Source organism: Phalaenopsis equestris, unplaced genomic scaffold (assembly GCF_001263595.1).
Source record: "Phalaenopsis equestris unplaced genomic scaffold, ASM126359v1 Scaffold000436, whole genome shotgun sequence".
NCBI lineage: Eukaryota > Viridiplantae > Streptophyta > Magnoliopsida > Asparagales > Orchidaceae > Phalaenopsis > Phalaenopsis equestris.
The window spans coordinates 64040-79302 of record NW_018164877.1 but is presented as its reverse complement, the minus strand read 5'-3'; the positions used below and the strand labels follow the sequence as shown (position 1 = coordinate 79302).

The window sequence follows — 15263 nt, the reverse complement described above, 5'->3', positions numbered from 1 at the left end:
GATCCTTTTGATTTATTCTTTTTTTTTTTTTGAAATTCTTTGTATCTCTGCATAGCTAGAAGATATATCTTCAGTCTTCAAGTTCTTTCCACTAACATAGAATAATTGTCAATTCCTATGAGAATTTGATTTTTTTTTTATCACATTCTTTAATTCTTTTAGAAATCGTTACATCTGCGTTTGGAATTAGCTATGATGCATACTTCAAAAGCGTGATAAAATTTTCTTCATATTGCATAGTAGTCAGTAGATTTATCTTCTTGCACCAATCTAGTGTATTTATATTGCATTTACCTTATTGCAGGAAGAGACAAAAACCACTTATGAAAAGTCTCCACAAAATTGTTTCTCTGGAACCCTCTGCTTTACCCTCATTAACAAATGCGGCAAGTGTTATTCTTCTATCCTAAGGGCATGGCACACTGTCAATAATCTTCTTAACTCGCATCATTAGCTCTTAGCGTTAATTCATATTCTGGTTTTAGAAAAAATGGGGCGTCCTCTTATCTTAATTCAAATTATTTTTCTATTGTAGCTTCTCTACTTCACTTACTTGCTTGTAAGTGATAATCTTAATTAATTGTGTTACTGTTGCCATCATACCGGTGAAGTTGTCTGTAATGCTAGACGAGGATGATTAACCACTCCTTTTACCCTCATATCACTTGGTTCATTTATTCTCACTTTTGTGACTTTCCTATCAATATTGCCCTAACTGAAGTTTATAGGCCTTACAAGTAGTGTATTATTTAATTAGAGTTGATTTAAAGTTTGAGCAAGCACCTTAAAAAAGTTATTTTGCTATTAAAAGCTAATCTTAGGGCATATAAATGCGAGCAATCAAATTCAAGTTGATTACCTTGAATTGCACCTGTGCTCGAAATCTATACCTTCCTTAATGGTCATCGTTCTTGCTTCTGATCTTCTTTGAATTGCTCACTTCTTGTATACTTTTTCCTTTGCCCATTCGGCCACCCAATCTCTCTCTCTCTACCTCTTTGGCTCTTTCATGTTGGCTTGATCTTTCTTTCGACTTTGTTTCTTCCCCTCACTCTATTAGGCAGAAATGTCTTGTCAGTATCAATCAAGAATGACAAAAATTAGATAGAATTAAGAGTTTCCTTATTTAAATTGCTGTTGATTTTCCTCGCTTGTTAATTGTACATATTCTTTCCTTATAACCGAATATTTAGATTAGGAATATATATTATTTGGTTACCTAAAATTGGTTGTATAAAATATTATGTATTATTAGGTTACCTAAAATAGATTGTACAAATTATTATTTAATAGAATGAACGCAAAGGAAAAAAAACATTCAACCAATTTTCTCAAAAGTTGATATGATATCAAAACCACACAACTGAATACTTAGTTCAATCTTTAGTTTTCTTTATTATTGGAATTGTTGGTTTGTTTTGGGTTTGGTAATCTCAGATCTTCAATTCTTGTCCGATCGACGCGTTTCCATCCCGTGCTCTTCATTGTCGCATTGATCCCGCCCTTGCCTTCTTGTTCACACGCAGAAGCCCTTGCACAGAGACTCCAACAATCCTCTTAGCTCCTTTCTGCCTTGTAACAACTTGCTTTATCCTGTTCCAATGAGAGTTGATCCCTCATGCTAAGCCGAACCTCTCTCACACAGCTTCTGAATGATCGATTTTCTGTCCTCACGAGCCCGAGAGCTTTTCCCCGCCTTCTCTTTCGACTGTTTTCGTGCACTAAAGTCATGCTCGAGCTTAGAGGAGCATCGTGCTGACCTTAGGAGTTTCTTGGTACTAACAAGTTCCCCGTGTTCAGGCCTTTTCACGGGGAAGTTGTCGGCCTATTTTCATAGGGTTTCTCTTGATTTTTTTTTTGGTTTTAGGTTGATTATTTTCGATTAACAACTTCCTTGACAATCAACTTGTGAGTGACAATTCTGTTTAAAATGTCTTATGAGAGAGAAAATACATGAAATCTTAGCTATTAGATTTATGAGAAAAAATCATGCAGCATGAGGATTTCAGTTTAAGATGTTTTTGAAAGGGAAGAAGCTTTGGGGTCATAATGATGGGTCTTTTCTAGCACCTCGGAGCTGAAAGATCTTGGTCAATGAGAGATAAATGTTGCTCAGATTTTTTCTTGGATTTTGGGTTCTATTGAGGTTCATATGATGAATAATTTAAGATCCTTTGACATAGCTAAATAAATGTGAGAATACTTGAAACGCGTCTGCAATCAGAATCATAATGCAAGAAGCTTTCAATTGGAACTTGATATGAATAATTATAGTCATTATATTCTCTTAATTGAACAATATTACTTTGATTTTCTTAATTTGTGGAGTGAATATTTTGGTATTATCTATGTTAAGGTGTCAAAAGAGAACTTAGCTAGTCTTCAGACTATTCATGAAGTGAGTCGTCCTGATCAGTTTTTGATGAAGCTCGGACCTGAATTTGAAACTGCTTGGGCTGAGTTGTTGAATAGAGATCTGATCTCTTATTTGGATGCATGTTTTAGTGAATTATTCTGCAAAGAACAAAAATTGGTAATACAAGCCTCTATCGGTGCAGTTGGTGTTTCATCTGAAATAGTTAATGTAGCATATGCTGCTGGAACCAAAGGGAAGGGAACAAAGCAGTGTTATAGCTGCAAAAAATTCAGTCATGTTGCCCGCCATTGTAGTAATAAGTTATGAAATTATTGCATGGAAAACAAAAATATTATTAAGGAGTGTCCGACACGACATCAAAATCACAGACCTCAGATCCTTTATATTGCTGTATCTGACTCTCATAATCTTGATTTGATATTCACAATTGCTGACAATAATCAATTCGTTCTCACACCAAATATGGTTCAACAGATAATTCTCTTTGTATTTTCTGCTCTTGGTCTTTAAGTGAAAGGTAAGACTATTGCTTATGTTTTTTCTCCTTGGTTTGTTAATTCCAACGCCACAAATCATATGACTGACACAACTGATTTATTGCCTAATCAACACTCGTATACTGATACTCAACATAACCAGGATATTGATGGAAATGATATTCCAATTACGACAGTCGGTGATATTAGCTCCTCCTTCCGACATATCTTGTTTTCTCCTAAATTATCTACTAACTTACTTTCTGTTAGCCAAATGATGGTTAATAATTTCGATGTACATTTTTTTCGTGATGGTTGTATTGTGCATGATTAAGTGGGGGAAGGTGATAGTAAAGGGGCTTAAAATGGGTAAGTTACTTCCATTACAAATTACCGTTCCTTGGACTTTGTCATTAGTTTTTTTTAGTTGTTGAAAATAAGACTAGCGTCTGACATAGACAAATAGGTCATCCAAATAGTGTTGTTTTGAATTATTTGTTGCAAAGTGGTATTTTTGGTTCTACATATAAAAATTTATTTGTTGATTGCTCTTCTTATAAACTGGACAAAAGTATAACATTGTCTTTTTCCATTTTGGGTAGTCGTGCCAATAAATATTTTGACATTATTCACAATGATATATGAGAAATTACATCGGTCATTTCACACGCTCAGTATAAATAATTTGTGACATTTGTCGACTATTACAGTCGATTCACATGAATCTATTTCTGCATTTCAAAACAGAAGTGTTTATTGTGTTTCAAAACTTTGTGACATATATTGAAACTCAGTTCTCACTTGTATTAAAACCTTACTGCTTGACAATGGTAGTGAATACATGTTTCATGAGTTTCAAGCATTGTCCCTTAACAAGGGTGTTATTTCACAACATTCATGTCCTTATACACCTCAGCAAAATGGAGTTGTCGAACAGAAAAATCGGCATCTGTTGGATATGATGCGCTCATTGTTGTTTTGAATCTTCTGTCTCAACAAAGTTTTGGATTGGAGCTTTATTTACTGCAGTTTATCTGATTAATCATTTATCATCTTAACAATTGAAGTTTGATTCTCATGCTATCGATTTTTTGGTAAACATCCTAATCATCATATGCTACATACTTTCGAATATGCTTGTTTTGTTCATTTACTTGCCAATGAACGTCATAAGTTGACAGCCCAATCTGTTCGATGTGCCTTTATGGGTTACAATCCTAATCATAAAGATTTTGTGTGTTTTGATTCAATTAATAATCGATGATGTATCTCTCGGGATGTGGTTTTCTTTGAATACAAATACTCTTTTCAATATCATCCTTCAACATTTGATGCATTTGTACTTCCTTACTTTGATGATTCTTCTTTTGATAAACAGTTCATGCCTGGCCTTGTCTGCACACGATGCCTGTACGCTTCGCCTTCAGTCCTTCCAAACTTTGCTCCTGAAAATGCTCCAATGATTCTTCGACGATCAACTTGGCACATCCTTCCTCCGGATAAATATGACTATTCTGCAATTCTAACTAATACTGCAATTGTTACCTCTTATTCTCGAAAAAATATTACATCAGTACTACGCACGTAGAGTAACATGCGTAGCCAAGAAAATAACGCCACGACACCCTGCGCGACAGAGAAAAAAGAACGGCGCAGTAACACGGGGAATATTCTCCTCCGTGTTATTCATGTGTTATTGTGTATTATTCATGTGTTATTGTGTCCTAGGAATATTCTTGATGTTATAATAACATAATAACACATCAATAACACATGAATAACACACAATAACACATGAATAACACACAATAACACATGAATAACACACAATAACACATGAATAACACACAATAACACATGAATAACACACAATAACACATGAATAACACGGAGGGGAATATTCCCCGTATTACTGCGCCGTTTTTTTCTCCTATCGCACGTGGCGTGATTTTATTGGCTACGCCGTTTATTCTCAGGCTGCTAAACAGACTTGTTGGATAAAGGCAATGCAAGAGGAACTTCATACACTTCAAGACAATCATACTTGGGATATTATTTCATGTTCTGCAGGTGTTAAACCCATTGGTTGTAAACGAGTTTCTTCTGTTAAGCTTCGATCTAATGGTTCCCTTGACAGATATAATACTAGATTGGTAGCTCTTGTAAATCGATAGGAATATGAGATTGATTATGAACAGACCTTTGCATCTGTGGCTAAGATGATAAATGTTCAACTTGTTCTACCTATTGCTGCATCTAAAAGTTAGTCCTTACGACAGATGAATGTTAAGAATACATTTTTGCATGGGGACCTCAAGGAAGATATCTATATGAATCTTACTCTGGGTTTGTTTTCCACACTCTCATATGATGTTTGTAAGCTAAAACACTCTCTATTCGGTTTGAAACATGCTCCATGGGTCTATTTTGAAAAGTTTCACAATACTCTTCTTAGCTTCTCTTTTATTCAAGGTTAGTATGATTATTCATTATTTCTTTGTAAGGCTGACAAGAGAATTGTGTTATTAATAGTCTATGTTGATAATATTGTCATCACAGGATTTGATACTCAAATGATATCTCAATTGTAGAAGCGTCTTCAGAGTTTTTTTCATATGAAGGATTTTGGGTATTTAACTTATTTCTTAGGTTTTGAGGTTCACTCTTCTCCCGCAGATATTTTTCTTCATCAACATAACTGTACTAAGGAACTCATTGCTTTTGCTGGTCACCAATGAGGTTGTCCTGTTGATACTTCTTTGGAAGTGAATGTTAAATATCAACGAAATGATGGTTACTTTCTCTCTGATCTATCTCTGTATCGATAACTTGTTGGGAGTGTCAATTATTTAACCATTACACATTCTTATATTTCATTTGTTGTGCAACAAGTTAGTCGATTTATGTAGATCTTTATTTAGCTGCAGTTCGATGTATTGTCAGGTATTTGAAAGGTACTCATCATCGTGGTTTGTTCTTTTCTGCGGAGTCTCCTATTTGCTTAACAACCTATATTGGTGCTGATTGGGCTGGTTGTTTTGATACATGTTGATCTATTACTGGTTGGTCTATGTTTCTTGACGAATCTTTAATTTCTTGGAAGAGTAAGAAACAAGATCAAGTGTCTAAGTCTTCTACTGTGTTTGAATATTGTGTTATATCCTCTGCTTGTTTTGAGTTCATTTGGCTTCGGGGTTTGATGGCTGAGCTTGGTTTTTCTCAACTTGAGTCTACTTCTTTTTATGCAGATAATACTAGTGCTATGCAGATTACTGCTAATCCCATTTTTCATGAGTGCACGAAACACATTGAAATGTATTGTCTTTCTATTCGAGAAGCTTATGATAATAGTGTTATTTCTTTTACTTATATCTTTTCTGATCTTCAAACGATTGATATAATTCCTAAGACTTTCTCGGCAGCGTCATCAATTTCTTGTTGGCAAATTAATGCTTCTTGATCAGTCAACATCAATTTGAGGGAGGATATTAATCAAGAGTGACAAAAATCAAGCAGAATTAAGAGTTATTTAAATTGCTTCTGATTTTTCTCTCTTGTTAATTGTACATATTCTTTCCTTATAACTTAACATTTAGTTGAGGATTATATATTATTAAGTTGGCTAAAATACTAAAATAGATTGTACAAATTATAAAATAGATTGTACAAATTATTATTTAATGGAATGAAAGCAAAGGAAAAAAACATTCAACCAATTTTCTCGAAAGTTGATAGCCGGTTCCGTTGAATTGATATTGCTGGTTCATTTTATTTATTTATTTTTATAAACCGGATTTTACAGTGTCTTTCCGGCGGCTGTTAAACTTGTACTCCACGCTATTAACCATATCAATAGACTGAATTCTTTTGTTTCTTGTTTACTGGCTCAACAGGCTAAAATGTGTATTTGATATATTTACTATCAGCTTTGCACTGAATTAGAATCATCTTACTGGGATGTCTAGCAAATATTATTCCTTCTTTACTAAAATGGGAAGTGGCTTCCTCTCTGTTGTTCAGTTCTGAGGTGGAAGACTCTGTTATACTTGTTTTTAGTTTTAATTTCTTATTGGCATTAGTTTCAATATTCTGTCCTGATTAATTGAATGTTCTCGAGAGTAGTAAATTGTTATCTTATTTACTTAATGATTTTTTTCTGCTAATTCTTCATTCAAATTGCAGCTCTCAGAACTAGGAATACCACACTTCCTGACGGCATCTATTTTTTCTGCACAAAGTGGCAAAAACATGGTATTCTACAGGAATGCAAAGATCGTACTTTCATTGTGTTTGTTATCCGGAATATGCAGGTTAACATTTTCAATGGTTTTTTTTTCTGTTCTTAGCGCCCCTTCTTTTCTTTCCCCCTGAATTTTATAAAATAATCCGGAAGTGTGATGTTTGAGTAGCTGCAATTGTAATTTACGCCTTGTTGTTCAAGTTTTTAGCAAGTATTGGCTGGTTATGTTTATATTCCTAGGATATATCACATGTAAGACTGCTACTATCAGGTTGTTGTGGAAAAGAAATTGTTCCACATTTGTTTTTGGCTAATTGCATTTTCCCTAATATTGCATTTAACATTTGATTGCTCTCTTTTTTTTTTTCTCTTTTCCTTTTTAATTTTTATGTTTGGAATAAATCCTCAAATGGTGCCCCGATTGTTCTAATGTGGCCAATTTAGTCTCAAAGTTTTACATTGTTCTTGTTTAGTGCATTGACTATATAAATTGATCCAAAATGGCCCCTTATGTAGAAATCTTGACGCAGAAGCGAACTCAATTAGTTTCTTTACCATATAAAATTGATCCTATATTAGTCCATAAGGGATTAATTTAGATCAATTTTTAATTGCCGAGGATTAAATTTGAGCATTGCAAAACTTTGGCACTAAATCAGTCACATCTGAATAGTTGGGGGACTATTCTAGAATTTAACCCTTTTATGTTCAGACATAACTTCTTCAAAATAAAAAAAAATATATATGAAGATATTTAAATGCTCCCACAAAACTCCTGATCTTATTTCTAGTTCATAATAACATTCTTAATCTTACTTCATAACTCCAGTTTTTCACATAATTATAAGTTTCATAGACGTGGTGGAACTAAAAAAAAATTATCTCTTTCATAATGAGAAATTGCTATGATGCTTTTTATCCGCAAATGGTTAGCATACTTTTGAAGACATTGCGAAAATGTTTCCATACTAATTTGCTTAATGTGATCAGTGGATTGCGGAGTTGCTGCTTTGGCCTTGCAAATATGATATTGGTAAAATATTGATGGATTGGTTCTATTTATTTCATTTTAACTTGGGTGGTTTTTTGGTTGATGGAGAGTGCCATGAGTTTGATTTTGTGGGTTACTGCAGGTCAAAAGAATGAGAGAAACGTTATATTCCACTCTACTTTTCCAGGTTCTCTTTGGATCCGAAGAGCTTCTCGTGCTACTAATGCTGCCATTTTATATTTCCTTAATTACAACTCTCTCTCTCTGTTTTTCAGGATATGACCCTTTTTGATGAAGAAACAGTTGGGGATTTAACGAATAGGCTTAGTTCAGACTGTCAGCAAGTATCTCGTGTCATCGGAAATGATCTTAACGTGATTTGTAGAAATGTGGTTCAGGTGCTATATATGATATGGGTGGAGTTTCATAGTTTTTGGGAGCTATAAAATGCCATTTTGTTTTTGCATTTACAGGGAATTGGTGCACTGATTGCTCTTTTTATGATATCTTGGCCTCTTGCAATATCAACGGTTGTGATCTGTGCTTGCTTGGCAATTATGTTGTTCTTTTATGGACGGTAGGTATATTTTTTTTTCGAAATTACCTTTATAAAAAATCTTTTTTTTCATATCAAAATTTGGGTTCTAACAATTAATAACAAAATTTATCAGCTGTCAGTTTATGATTATTATTGCTCTTCCACTCCATTATTAAATGTAAATTATCTTGCATTTCTTATTTAGGATTTTTGCAGTATATTATTTCTTTTGCAGCCTAGAACCCGAAGTTGTGTAACATTTATCCCTGAAGTTTGGCTCAGAAATATATAGTGCAAATAAATGTTGATTTTTTGCTTAGTAGATCTACGATTGAGCTGCTCTTTGGCTTCAGAGTACTATTATGTAAGCTCGATAAGCTGTTAGTCAGAAAGAGACTCAAAAATTTTATGATTATTGTTTTAGGGGAGAAATGGAGGTGGAAGCAGAGGGATTGATCAGTTTAGAGTTCGACTTCTTATGGATGTGGGTATGTGGTGAGAAAAGGATGTTGAAGTTGGTGAGTTTTTTTCTCTAAGTAGAGGCAGTGGCGGCTCTGGGGTAAAGCAGTAGGAGATAACCTGTTGTTTAGGTTTCCCCATGAAAGAGAATGAAGACGAGCTTGCAGGAAAGTCTTGTTGATGCATAACAAAAATAAATGTGTCTGGACGAGGATGATGGGAGAAGAGTTGTTTTATCATTGGCAAAATATGATGTGTACTCGAAGTTCTAACCAAACTTTAAATGGCTTAGAGAAAATAATTTTCTGTGGCTAAATACTTAGGATTTTGAAGCAGATAAAAGGGAGATTTATTGTTCTAAAAGTGAATAATCACTAACACACACACAAGGCAATACCAAAAGAATATTGTCACAAATAATTTATAGCAACTGAGATGATCAAAATGTTATTAAATTAACACAAACCCAAGATATTACAGAGACACTAAGAAGAAATCTTACTACAGAGACGCTTAGAAGAAATCCTACTACAGAGATCCATAGACTAAGAAGAGAATTTAAGATGGCAATGTAATGAGTTTTTCAGGTCAAGTAGATGCTCTTAACCACAATCTGTCCTTGGCCGCATCTCTGATCTACCAAGCCATGGAAATCCTCAAGGGTTAGCACATCCGTCGACCGTTGCTTGGCACTACCTTGTACCAAGGTGTAGGATCGATAATGCCAAAATTTTTTGGATTCGTCGATTTTAGTCCCCTCTTGTCCTCCTGTTGGTTATAAGCTGACAACTTTGTCACCACCAAAGAACCTTTAAACCCGTAGCCTATAATCACCGGGCTGATTTTTTATCATAGGATAAAACCCATTGATTCCCCGCCAACGAAACCCTTGGTCTAGGCCATTGATTAGGTGTACTATCTGTCAGCTTCATTCATTTCCTCCCTGTAGATCTCATCTTCAAAATTTATTTTGTAACTAAATTGTTTTTATTGATTGTCAAATCACATATTTTTTATGTGGGAATAAAAATAATCACTTCGATTATGTGTTGTTTATTTTTTCTTTTGCATTAGTTTTATTACATATGCTTTTATACTCTCATTTAAACATGTACAATGCTCCCTACACAATGAATCATATAGGATGTGAAAAATCATTTCTAATCGAGTATATCTTGGGCATTGCTTCCATACTCAAAGTAAACTTTGCTTGATGTCACTCATTTGGTAGGAAAATCTAGTTTTGCTACACAATTCTCAATTTTTTGAGCCTCGCCCGAGCAACAACGATATGCATATTCTATTTTTGGGTTCCATTGAGTCTCGAGTAATATGTCGGCTAGAGTCTCATTTGATGCCAATATTAGCCTTTGATTCTTCATTTGGAGTAGAGATGAAAACGGAATTGTGCCTTTTTTGCTTTTTATTAAGTGAAGAGCTCTTCACTCCTTCATGGTTTCCTCTAGTTTGGCGGTCTTCAATTTATAAAGCTAGAATGATAGACAGATCGACCCTATGCTTTTTATTTTTTTCTACAAGTACACAATTTTTCTATTTCCTAGTGAAGATATTGTCCTTATTCCATTTAGATAGATTATACAATATACTTTGTATACATCCACTGGTACAACTTCGTAGATTACTTCATCAATGAAATCTCTAAAGAAAGCAAACCTAAGAGTCCATTGCTTGGTGCTTGATAGATATTTCTCTTTTGATATCAACTCCGTGAACAATGTTTTGGATGCTTGGTAGTGAATAGCCCAAGTTTCTTCATGAAAGCTCCAGCTAGAAGATTATTTTCACACCTTGAAACCAAATTAACATTGATGATGGTGGAAAAGATTTATCTTTTTAGTAGCATATGCATGCAACATTAAGGACAACGCACAGTTCTAGTTAAATTACCCTTTTTGAAGTAGTAGTGAGGTTTTACTTTTTCTTTTCCCTTCTTTTTTTTTTGGACATAAATTTTTGCACATTTTTCTAATTATCTTGCTTCAACTATTACCATTGGATCTAGTTTTCCTCTGTGTTTGATGGAGTAAAATTGAGTTTTTAACTATCTTTTAAATTATAATCATGTTAAGCTTTATTGATCATAGTTTTTAGATTGTGAACTCTAGCACATTGAAATTTGTGCGGACGTCTTCAAACGAGCAAATGCATATTTTTTTCTTATCAAGGCAAAAGTTTGAACTACATGTCCATTACCCTTATCTTTGATCATTCCATCAAAGCAAGACAACTCCATCTTTCTTTCTACTTCGATGGTAAGAGCTTCTTCTTCTCTTCTTATTGTACGTCTTTTAGCTTCATTTTTTGTTTATGGTTTCTCTTCTGCAAGTTATTAGCTTTAAGGACAGCCATTGTAGCCATATGAACCACCTTTTGCTTGGTCATCTGGTCTTTCTGGATGAAGAGACCTTCAGATGTCATTAACATCACATTATTATAGTTTTTGGACTCCATAAATTCACCAAGAGTATTCATTCAAGTCATTAATTTTACCATGACAAAATTTTTTATAGGTCGGAACTAATGCTCTAATGCCAAAATGTATGATTCAAGATCAAGTGAGAAAGGCTTATGGAACATGCAGGAAAAAATTTAGGTTTCAGATACTAGGTTTTCTATGGAATAATTTCAAGGATAATGGCTTTTGTCTTTGTCCTAAATGATGAATAAATTCTGTCCGGACCAAATCAGTGCGGGTTTGGAGGAAAACAATCATGGGTTTAAATATCTTTCGTAAATGTTAGAGTTGGAGACTGCAATAAGCAGGAGTGTTGCTGTATTTATTTTTTTACTCTAAGCCAGTTTTGTATTAAAAAATTAGAGAGAGGGTGGGAGGGAGGGAGGGAGCATGATGGGGGGATTGGTGGCTTGCTGACCGTGGATTGAGAAATAGGGGGAGGGGGTCAATAGGTATCAAGGAAGTGAGAGAGAGATAGAGAGAGACTGAGAAGGAAGCACCATTTTTTTTTTCAAAATAGAATAATAACAGGATTAAACTCATGTTTAACTACAATTCAACTAAATGCTTCAATTTAGGAAATTTTATATTAAATTTTGTACATCTATTAAACTTATGGTTACCCATCCCTTAAAAATGGAAAAGACTTCAATTTTTTTTTAAATGGTTGTCGGCCAATGTATGAAAAGAAAAAAATTATGGAGTGAATTTTGATTTTTTTTTTTTGCTTTCTACACCTAATTTTCTCTTTTCTTTTTTCGTCGCTGTCCCATCCTCTTATTTGATTTTCACTTGCAAATTTAGTCCCTTAATTCATATATGCAATTTCATCCTTCTAAGATTACTTTCGGAAAGATTTTTGAGAGCCTTTTAAATTATTATGGATTATTCTTTAAATGTAGGATTAACAACTTTTAGGAATATCTCATTCATTTGTGCAGGCTTGTAACATGGAGTCGACATAGGGAGCATGGCACAGATTTTTAATAACTCTATTTTACAATTCTTTGTCACATTTTTACATAGCTAAAATGTTTTCTTTTGATTTTGAAATTGCTCTGTTGATAATGAGTTTTTTAGAGCTAGATCTGCATGCGTGCGACATTTGTTAGAAGGCCCTTGTTAAACTTTTTTTTTTCCCGTAGGGAAAACTTTATAGCACCAATCAAAACTTGTAAAAATTTTACTTTTCCCATAACAGTTTCACAACAAATTTTATAAACAATTGCAATCATTCCAAACTGCAAACTGACCCTTAATTAGCGATTCTTCATATTTTGTAAACCGCTTTTAGATACCAGAGAACTAATCACAAAGCCTTATGTTTTGGCGCTAATTGGAATAGGAAAATACAAAATATTTATTTCTTTCTACTTAAAGACCCAAAGATGTTTGTTTTGTAGAAATGTTGGTCTAAGGAGCGTTTCTTGTTTGGATAGCTTTGGGTGCCTTTTGAGTTGGTTTCTTCTTCTCTTTAGCATACCTGAGATTTTCTAGCCGCATTAAAATTTCGAATTTGCACTGGAAAAACGAATAAAGCCTGTACTAATAAACAAACTGATATTTTTTTCCTTTATCTTCCAATTTAGGATTGTTTACATGTCTACGATCTCTATAATCTTTTAAATTTAATTGCATCGATTTACTTGTGAGAGTATCATTTTTCAGAAATAAAAGGAGTTGACAGGCCTCATGTATACTAAGAAGCTCCATTGTAGTCAAGACTAATATTTATTTTGGTGGGCGTAGACTTGCTCATCTGCATTTCTTTTCTTGTAAAAACAGGTTCCAGAAATGGGTAGCAAAATTAATTCAAGACTTTGGTGCTCGTGCAAATGAAGTAAGTTTTCTTCAGAGAGTTATATTAGTAATATATGTGACTACAATGGCTAAGATCTTCGATTATTTGCTTATTTCTACCAGGTTTCCCAAGAAACATTCTCTCTTATCAGGACAGTCAGAATTTATGGGACTGAAAAACAAGAAATTGAAAGGCAATTTGTACAATCCTCACTTAAGTCTCTAAATATGCACACAGCCCTTTTCTTTTCTGTAGTAGAACCTTTATTTGGTTAATGATATTTATTGCATATGCTACCAACAGATACAGGACATGGCTTGAGAGATTGTGGGATATTAGCTTGCGACAAAGTGTGGGATATGGATTTTGGAGTTTAACCTACAATTGCTTCTACCATTCTACTAAGGTTTTTGTTTATTCGATTATTTTAAAAATTTGAATTTATTTCCCTAATTATACACAAGTAGTGGTGTGCATGTAGCTGCATTCTAACTAGCTTTTATGAAGTTCATCTCATCCCTCAAACACATGTTTTTCTGAATCTTCCATTCCTTTGGTGATGTTCTTGAACTAACAATTTTTTTCTGGAGATTAACCAGCAGCAAATATTTTATATAATACTCATTTTACTTCTAAGCTATCTCTCCAGATGACAAAGGACTCTGATGTCCATCCTTGTACTCATACATTTTTTTCTTCTTTCGGGTATATAAGACTTTAATGCTAAAATCATTTTTAATATTTTTATAGGGAGGATTTAATGATATTCAGTATTTGTATTAACATTAGGAGAATATTTTACTTTTTGTTACTTTTCATCTTCAATTTTTTTATTTTTATTTTTTTGAAAATGGATGTTGTTTTTGATATCCCCATGTCTATATTCGTTCACCCTAGGTTAATAACTTATTTTGTTCTATTTGTATTGCTATAGTTACTATAATTGATTTGATAGTCACTTCAGCGTTACCACTGTAGTATGGTCTGTAACACTTTTACTGTTGTGATAGTAATGAGACAAGTTTCCGCAGGAATTAGGGTAGAAATAGTAGATTCTATTCCGCCGTTACTAAATCAAAACAATACAATCTTCAAAATATATAATATATATACCTACAATTCGAGGGGTAGACGATTTCTCTGAAAGATTCAAGACAACAATTACACATGACCTAACACTAAACATATTAGGTTTATTTTATATTCCATAATAATAACTAACAAATGACTTAATTGTCTTTTGTCATGTGCCTAATATTAGTTTTTGAATTATTTGGCGGATGGCACCATATGCATTGGCTTAACATTACTCCACTCCCCCCCCCTCCAAAAGAAAAAAGCACCTTGTTCTCAAGTTGGAAGAGAGAAAACTGTTTTTGAATCAAGTTACATGGCTCTCACGTGACATTATAATGTGATAATCATTTCCATTTAATCAGCCTGAAATGTTTTAACAATCAGTCTTTAAATTCTTCTCATGTTTTGATTGGTTAATGTTGTTATCTCAATTGATGCCATGCTAGAGCATTTCCTTTAAATCACAGGGCTTCTACCATCAATTTTTCTCATTTCGTCAACCCATTAACAAAATGTATCTTTTCACACGATGAACTTAATCATAGGCTGTTATGACGGTGCCTAAGGGCAATTTAGTCATTTATCATTTATTATTATTTAGCACAAATAGGTAAAATATATTTAGGGTTTGAGTTATGCATGACATCGTGTCATGAGTAGGGCTGTAAACGAGCCGAGCTTGAGCGAGCTCAGGCTTGGCTCGTGTTCGGCTCACAGGAAATAGCTCGTGTTCGAAATCGGCTCGTGAACAGTGTGTTCGTGTTCGTGTTCGGCTCGAAATTGGCTCGTTAAACTAAAATTGAGAAAAATATATGTAAAGTGTGGGAT

The 15263-nt window shown here is 33.9% G+C and overlaps 1 protein-coding gene across 1 annotated transcript in view; it reads left to right on the top strand.

The window, feature by feature from the left end:
- Nucleotides 1–304: 304 nt before the first annotated feature.
- The window catches only part of LOC110027673 (ABC transporter B family member 26, chloroplastic), a 35887-nt gene continuing 20928 nt past the window's right edge, over nucleotides 305–15263 (top strand). The window contains exons 1-9 of the mRNA XM_020729187.1: nucleotides 305–386; nucleotides 7036–7163; nucleotides 8084–8126; nucleotides 8227–8271; nucleotides 8360–8482; nucleotides 8558–8661; nucleotides 13343–13397; nucleotides 13481–13551; nucleotides 13662–13764. Coding sequence (XP_020584846.1) covers nucleotides 324–386; nucleotides 7036–7163; nucleotides 8084–8126; nucleotides 8227–8271; nucleotides 8360–8482; nucleotides 8558–8661; nucleotides 13343–13397; nucleotides 13481–13551; nucleotides 13662–13764 — 735 coding nt within the window. The 5' untranslated portion in view covers nucleotides 305–323. The remainder of the gene's footprint in view (nucleotides 387–7035; nucleotides 7164–8083; nucleotides 8127–8226; nucleotides 8272–8359; nucleotides 8483–8557; nucleotides 8662–13342; nucleotides 13398–13480; nucleotides 13552–13661; nucleotides 13765–15263) is intronic.